General features: G+C 30.3%; 4 protein-coding genes across 5 annotated transcripts in view; 2 read left to right on the top strand and 2 right to left on the bottom strand.

Annotated features, from left to right (window-relative positions):
- The window catches only part of LOC108740741 (carboxypeptidase M), a gene marked incomplete in the record, with an annotated part of 19,779 nt that extends 18,942 nt beyond the window's left edge, over nucleotides 1–837 (top strand). For both annotated transcript variants that reach the window (XM_025976533.1, XM_025976534.1), the window contains 2 exon segments: nucleotides 1–43; nucleotides 533–837.
- A 1,277-nt stretch (nucleotides 838–2,114) lies between these two features.
- Nucleotides 2,115–8,083, bottom strand: part of LOC108740484 (replication factor C subunit 5) — a 14,440-nt gene continuing 8,471 nt past the window's right edge. Inside the window, exons 5-7 of the mRNA XM_018474814.2 lie at nucleotides 2,737–2,896; nucleotides 2,384–2,673; nucleotides 2,115–2,326 (exon numbers count right to left, since the gene is read on the bottom strand). Coding sequence (XP_018330316.2) covers nucleotides 2,172–2,326; nucleotides 2,384–2,673; nucleotides 2,737–2,896 — 605 coding nt within the window. The 3' untranslated portion in view covers nucleotides 2,115–2,171. The remainder of the gene's footprint in view (nucleotides 2,327–2,383; nucleotides 2,674–2,736; nucleotides 2,897–8,083) is intronic.
- Nucleotides 3,723–8,058, bottom strand: LOC108740762 (ras-related protein Rab-28-like). The gene is made up of 6 exons (XM_018475222.2): nucleotides 7,214–8,058; nucleotides 5,263–5,473; nucleotides 4,412–4,597; nucleotides 4,221–4,344; nucleotides 4,052–4,155; nucleotides 3,723–3,999 (listed from the first exon to the last, which is right to left on the bottom strand). The coding sequence occupies exons 2-6, from the start codon at nucleotides 5,335–5,337 to the stop codon at nucleotides 3,802–3,804; spliced, it is 687 nt and encodes a 228-aa protein (XP_018330724.1). The 5' UTR covers nucleotides 5,338–5,473; nucleotides 7,214–8,058; the 3' UTR covers nucleotides 3,723–3,801.
- Nucleotides 5,612–6,707, top strand: LOC108740786 (oxytocin-neurophysin 1-like). The gene is made up of 2 exons (XM_018475262.2): nucleotides 5,612–5,761; nucleotides 5,951–6,707. Exons 1-2 carry the CDS (start codon nucleotides 5,633–5,635, stop codon nucleotides 6,284–6,286), a joined length of 465 nt encoding a protein of 154 aa, XP_018330764.1. The 5' UTR covers nucleotides 5,612–5,632; the 3' UTR covers nucleotides 6,287–6,707.

Genomic DNA, 8,083 nt, shown 5'->3' with positions numbered 1-8,083 from the left:
GAGGGTAACAAATTTACCTCCCCAGAAATATTATAATCATAAGGTAATAATTTTCATAAATTAATAAATATTCAAAAGCTAAATTTAAATGGTGATGGTAATTTTTTTTTAATTTTTTAAAAATTTACAAGAGATGACAAAAAAGAATAGGTATGAAAATAATTTTATTACAAAAAAAGGCATAGTATTTAAAGTTATCTTAAAGTTTACACAAGAAAAAAAAAAGTTTATATTGCTGTGGTGAATGGCTACACAAAATCTACTTGTCATAAAACTTTTCTTCTACATGTTTTTTATAATAATAATTAAACACATCATGTATCCTCTCACATTACACTTTTATTAATTTTTTCATTTCATTTCCTTTTCTGCTTTTTGAAATAAATGCAAAAATAACGAGGGTAAAAATGACTGAAATAGTAGTTCTTTTATACGTTTGTAGATAAAAATAATAATAAATAGGAGTTAAAAAATATCTAAAAGACTAGCTTTTGAAAAAGAGCTGTTTAAGAAACAGTTAATATTTTTTTAGCGCAATGACGGTAATTTTTACCGCCCCCAAAAAGTGATACCCCATTATCACCGAGTACCTCAAGGCATTGTAGCGCATAACTCAAACGATGGTATACTGTCTTCAATTTCAAATGGATTTAACAACTTTATGAATCTGTTTGGATGAGTTTAACTATAGCTCAGTGATAGTCAAATAGATTTAGATAAAATTATTTATTTTAGAAAGTATGAAATTTAAATATAGCAATAGATGGTAGACATCAATTTAGATGTGTACCTATATTTTACTATGTATGTTTAAAAATAAAATGCAATAACTGACTATTATTATTGTTATAGAATGTTATAAACCACACAAATATTGTTACTGCTGATATGTGTATGCTTGCTGTAGATGATAGTATTAGCAATATAATTACAAAGAAAGTTATTACTATGAATATTTATGATATTTGCCTCAATGTGGAAATCTCTTTATCCATTTAAGTACCTTATAAATCTAATTCAAGTTAAATTTTGCTACCTATTTATCTATTTTACGATAATTTTTTATTCATTGTATCCTAATAGGTATATATCATAAAGTAATTATTTTTTATTTAAATGTAAAGTTTTGTTATAAATATACCTAAATTATTTTTTGTAATATTTCCAGTGTTTATGTTAGAAACTGAAAAAGGTAAAGACTGATTTCCATTCTTGATCTTGGTAATTGTTTGTGATAATGCATGGATCAGGTTTAAAACATGTTATTTTTGTAAAGTATGTTAACTGTTAAATAGTTGAGAAATAAAAGTTCTAAAAAGTTCATATAAATTTTCATTAATTAAAAATTTAGGTAACGCACATATTTAAGAAAAACACTGGTGCCCCTCAGTCATAATTTTTCAACAAAATGAAATTTTCAATGCGATTTAAGTTAATAGAATGAAAAGTTCATTTTATTGGCACAGTTGCATTATTTTCGATATAACCGTCGAATGTCTATGTATATATATGTATATAACGTAGACAAATAGCAAAATCAGGCTATTTATAAAACGCCGTGGTAGTTACTGCAATAAGTAGCAAAATTTTCATTATGGCTGATGTATGTATACGTTTTGTCATATGCCTGGGCGTTTTACAAAATGCGGGTAGGGACTGCCCAATTTTGCTATTTGCCTAGGACATAATTGCTGCTTCAAGTTTTTATTGTATAATTAAAATACTGGGGGACCGTTTCTACCCAAATGGTACTTACTTTCTTCTTATTAATTCTTAAAAAAAATATTTAATGAAATTAGAAAAAGAATAAAGAAGGGGCACTCTTCATTATTGTTGTTGTGTACTCGAAAAAACTACCCGTCCAATCTTGTACATCAGTTCGGACGTAGTGAAAATGCAGCACTTCAACAACAAGACAAATTTATTTCACAATTAACAAAAATATTATTAGTAAAAGTAAAGGTCTGAGTCAATCAACTGCCGATTTAAGACTACTATTTTTTTCTGAACACCGCAACAGCGTTTGGTACATATAATATTGAAGACATAACAAAGCTAATTTTATAAACAGTANTTCAATTCGTAGTTAATGTTGTAGAAAACCAAAAACCAACTGGGACATTAAAATTTTTATTATATAAAAAATACATTAGTGAATAATTAATTACAGTTTAAGAATCTCTAGGTGGGCCAATTTCTTTGACTTCTTGAAATGCAGATACAAAAGCAGTAAGTTGAATATTTTCGCTGGCCCCACTTGAAAGTCTCATTTCAATTTCAGCCAATTCATTCAATAAGTTGAGCATAACTTCCTGTGGAAACTCAACTAAAACATAAACCTTTCCATTGGCAAAAAAATAACACTATTTTTAATTTAACTTACTCCTCTGCACGTATTTGTGAACTTCTGTAAGAATATCATTGAGAGCTAACCCCTTGACAACTTGAAGTTTTTTAATATTATTGTAGGTTGTTCTAAAGTTTTCGTTTAATGACCAGGCTACTATATTTTCAATATCCTTTTTCAATGGATGACCAACACATGTGTACACGTTGTTTTCAGTAACATTCTTAAAAGCTAGCCAAGTACTTTGCAAAACGTTTAAAACTTTTCTCATATCACCATTTGCTAATGTTAATAAAGCATTTTTGCCATCTTCAGTAACTTTTAAGCTAAACAAAAGAACAGAATAAGTGGTGTCTTAAATTGTCGTTAATGATGTGTAAAAAAATTACTTTTCTTGTTCGATGACGTAATCCAACCTAGGCAATATCTGTTCAGGCTTTAGAGGTGCAAATCGAAACCTGGTACATCTAGATTGCAAAGCTGGCATTATTTTACTCAAGTAATTGCAAATAATACAAAATCGGACATTTTCAGTATATTTTTCAATTACTAAAAAAAGAAACAAAATAAAAATGCCTCATTGTAATAAAGTTGACTTTTCTTAATTAAGATTTAAATGGAATCACCTTGTATACATATATTAAGGTAACAATTCTTAACTTTTATACTCGTAGTTCAAAGAAAGAAGATAAAAAACAAGATAAAGTTTACAATTTCCGATTTAAAAAGTATGCAGACAGTATGTAACAAAATATCTTTTAGGAAACAAATACAGTTGAGAGAAAATAATAATACCTACAGTATTATAACATGTACACGTGCATATTTTCAATAAAGGTCGGATTACATAATAAAACACCTGGAAATAAAAAATGTTCTTCCTTTATCAAAGATTTTGGAAATTTAAAAGTTTCGGAAAAATAAAATAAATATGATGAATAATTTTATTTTGGTACCATAATCATTGGAAATAAAAATAGATAAAATTTGAATAATCAATCAAAAACTATTAAATCTTCACCTCACATTTGGGCCCTACTTTAAAATATTTTTAAGCAAATTTCATTTAAAATAAATATGAGGCAGCTCGTTCCTAAACTGTGCTAAATTTCAAATTCATATCATTATTACTGATTGTTTATGGTGAGATAGGTAACCAACTGTGATGTACAGACACGGAGATCTCATAATAAGGGTTCCTTTGAACTTTTTGTGATACGGAACCTTAGAAGTAAACAGCTACAAAGTAACAAATACATCTAATGGAAGGCATTGGCAAACTACTCGAGTATCATACCTAATATAATACTGCTATGAATATCGTATGAATGTATATCAGGAATTAGGAATACATACGTAAAACATTTTTTGGATATCTTTTTAAAAAATTTTTTATTAATACGATAAAACAAGCATTCAAAAATTACAAAAATGATTGTTTAATACTATGTTTGTTATTGTAAAAGGCAGACAGGTGACTGCAAACGTCTGGTTGTTTTTGCAGAAGATGATTGCGATTTCTTTCTCTTATCTTTTTGGCAATGAGACACGACTGCACTTGGACTTTTCAGGGAAGAAGATTGCTGAGAGACACCAGTAGGTAAAGGTAAACCTAAATGCTTATACACCAGCTCCAAGATGCTGGAAAACACCTACAAAGCTCATAAAGTTATTTATTTAAAACAAAATATTTCAACATCTCACTTTTTCTCCCGTTCTTGCAGAAACAAGGAAATTTTGGACTTTATGTTCTTGTACAAAATCCCTTGTTTTATCTAATCTCACTGCCCTTTGATGTTCTAAATCACCTAAGAAGGTACAGTAATTACAGTTAAGTACTATTCAAATTAATTAAAAGTAATAAATTCTTTACATTTATTTCCAAAAATTGCACTGATAGGTGGTGACTTTTTTAAATACTTATACAAAGTTGATATCCAATCGGACATAACATCAAAACTAGCCGAATTTGTAATGTCGTAAACTAATATAACTATCTAAAATAAATAAATAACAATCATTGAAATAGTGCCAAAAAGAAGCAAAATATTTTATAAGACTTACATCACATTTGAATAAATATTTGTCCAACATGGTACCACTTAATTCTTGACCACTTACATCAGTAATTTTTAAAACTGTATTCTGTAAGGAAGGCAGCACAACATGCTTTCTATAAAAATCAGCACCCGACGTGCCATTGTAATTTCTCGAAAATTCGTTAAAACAAAACCTTCTTATGATACTAGACTACAAATTATTGAAAAATTAATAATTAAAGTAATAATCTACATAAAAATATACGAAAAATGATATCGCAGTGTATACAAAGTGGGAGTCACAGGGGTCGAATTATACACCTCCCCCCACTCAAGCAGTAACATCACATGTTATGTGGAAAATGAAAACCTAACACTCACGACCACATCATATTACATCAAAATATTAGAAAACATAAGAATAGCAAAAAATAATATCAAGTTGTAATACTAAAAAAAAACATTCATACATTAAGTCACACCGCAAGGAGGGAAAGGGGGGATTAGGGTAACGTAAAGAAGTGTGATAATAAGGGAAGATTTAGAAAATATTCGTTCTTATGCTTTTTTGTGATTACTTTTATGTTTAAACAAATTTGGTAATTGAGTATTTAATTTGTTGCAAGATGACTTCAAAAATAAACCACTAACGAAAACATAAAAATGTCAGCATGACGTGATAGGGAAGGAAGGGAGTATAACAGCTGCATGACGAAGGGTTACTAGGGGTAGAAGTTCAAAAAAGTGGGACATGACGTAAATACATGAACGGTCCCTATAAGAATTACATGGTAAACGCCACCATGTATATTTTTAAATCATGGCAATAAATATTAACGACACCGTGTGTACGAAGCAAGATTTTAACAGATTTACCTTCCCTACAGTACTGTCTCCCACGAAAACTATTTTAATGTATTTTTCAGTAACTTCGTCATCGGATTCAGACATATTATTGTTACTGCTATTCCAAATTCATAACGACAATACAAACGTTGTTTAAAAATTCAGTCATGATTCCTGTTTGTTGAAAGTACAAAGGAGAAAATTTACGTGAGTGTTGAAATTCAAGAAGGACCTGCTGCTTCTAAAACGAAGAAAAAAAAAGAAATAATGGGGTGGATTGAGAACCCCTTCTTATATTTAACATATGTAGGTAAGTGTGTATTTCTCCTGTATATTAAGTTGGTTACGCATGATATATAAAAGGGAATAAAAATTCAAAAATATCAGTTTCTTTGAGGAAATGTACACCAACGTGTGTCTAGTTTTCGTCATTGTTCTCTGTTATTCTTTGGTTTTCGGTTGTCTGATAACCAACTGTCCAAGAGGTGGAAGAAAAAGAAATGGAAAAATGGAGGGCGATATACAACCTGTACGTACTTAAGTATATAGATTATGATACAATTACCTACACAGAACAACTATTAGAAGCAATCAATACCCTTTTATTAAAAAAAAAATATATTTTTTGATGTTCGGTGGCATATGGTACCTTTTTTCCCTGAGAAAAATTAAAGTGAAAAAATGATACATATAAATAAGGTCCGTTATTTAATTTTAGTGTACTTCTTGTGGTCCAGGATTAACAGGGCAATGCTTTGGCCCTAATATTTGTTGTGGTCAATTTGGATGTCTCATAGGAACCAGCGATTCACTTAAATGCAAGTACGAGGGCTTGTTCAACGGGCCAGAACCTTGCATAGCAGGAAACAGTTCTTGTAGATGGAAACATGGACGATGTGCAACTCAAGGAGTTTGTTGCAATCAAGGTAAATGTTTCACAAGTTTTTACTTGTTACTCAATGTACTAGATATTTCGCCTTACCAGGGCATCATCAGAAGGAAAGTTCTACTAAATAAAAATCTTACAAATGTAGGTACCCTAAATATTGAGTGAGCTGCATTGGGGCCCTTCAAGTTTTTTAGTGATTTTTCACCTTCCCTCCGCCCTTATAACGCACCATAAGGTTTAGTTTCACCACCTTCCCTTCTCTAAACGTTACGTAACTCTCATATGGTCATTTTTACCTAAAAATGTCACGCCAAATACCGGATAATCAGTAACTCTTTTTTTTTTTTTTAACAAAGACAATGCAAACTTTGTGCCCTCCATTCCTCCACCCATGTAACGTACCATCCCAACCACCCCAAACTGCGTTAGGTAATACTTGAACGGTCCCATAACGATTTAAGGCTTTAAGAGAGAATTGTTATAGTTGGTGATTGGTTGCAATTTTTTTTATAAGGTGTATATATATATATTTCAACATGATAGCACTCCACATAGGGATTTAATTTATTTTGTGGGCATTATCCTTAAGTAAATTATTTNTTATATACTAAAAAAGTGAAATCGTAGTCGATTAATTATGCAATTGCTTAACTACAAGCTAATCAACATTTAATAATAATACAGTGGCTATAAAACATTAATTTTTATCGCCGTTAGGAATTCTTTTTAACTTTTAATATATTTTTTTTTATTTCACAGAATCGTGTTTTATGGACAAATCTTGTACGTTTAACGACGATACAACTAAACTATTTAAAGCCAAAATATCACCCGATATATACGGAATTTTGCACAGAAACCTGGACTACAGTTTGGACAAATAAAAAGTTGGTACCTAATTGGATTACAACACAATAAAAAAATGCACATATGTAATTAAGTAAAATAATCAATAGATAGCAAACCTGAAAAAATGAATGTTCAGTTAGAAAAAAAAAATACACCTACACTGAACATTCAAAAAAAAATAATTTATAAATGTAAAACGTAAATAAAAATTTGGATGAAAAAAAAAAATTGACTTTCACTTACCTTTCATTTTGGAAGAAACACCAGAGTGTTAATTCGATTTTTGTAAAGTGATGTATGAAAACGCGTGTATATGTGTAACTTACGTTTTACTAAAATAAGAGTGCAATTAAGAAGTTGTCATTTTAGAGGCCTCTGTTACCATGGATCCTTTAACGCCTTAACACAAACACATAAATCAATTTGATTAATTTGCCGGACAATAATATATTTTACAGGAAAAGTTCAATAACACAAAAACATGAAAAGTAGCACCTTTTCCGCTACATCGGTTGATTTTAGATCCCCAACCCTCTACACATACAAGAAAATTGCAAGCTGAATAATAGGGCATAAAAAGTTTTTTTAATGCTTAAATTCATAAATCGTGGTAAAGCTTATAACGAGAACTTTCTAATAAGCTATTTCAATTGTCGAAGGTTGGGGGAGGAGGGAAGATATGAGGGGGTGAATATTCAACATATACATAAATAAGATGAATAATACATCATCATTAGCTTTCCAAAGATGTATGACTCATTTTTATATGATATGGAGCATGCCCTATACCAGAGGTTTATTTATCTGTTAAACATTCACTCCCTCATATCGTCCCCCTCCCATCTTCGACCATTGAGATGTAGCTCATTGGAAAGCTCTCATCATAAGCCTTCCAGCGATTTATTGGATATATTGAACTTGAGCTAGAATTTACGGGAAGTTTCCATAAATAAACAGGAATAATCTATGATTGCATAAATTAATGATCAGGCTTGATGCTACAAGAGAGCTGACTTAAATAACGCATGAACAAGAAGACCAAACAGTCAGCAAATGATTTGAATTTATCAATTCATTTATAGTTCTTATGTTGTTCGTCATCGGATTCAGACA

This window comes from Agrilus planipennis, unplaced genomic scaffold, assembly GCF_000699045.2.
Source record: "Agrilus planipennis isolate EAB-ADULT unplaced genomic scaffold, Apla_2.0 scaffold21, whole genome shotgun sequence".
Taxonomy (NCBI): Eukaryota; Metazoa; Arthropoda; class Insecta; order Coleoptera; family Buprestidae; genus Agrilus; species Agrilus planipennis.
This window is presented reverse-complemented; position numbering and strand designations above follow the sequence as displayed.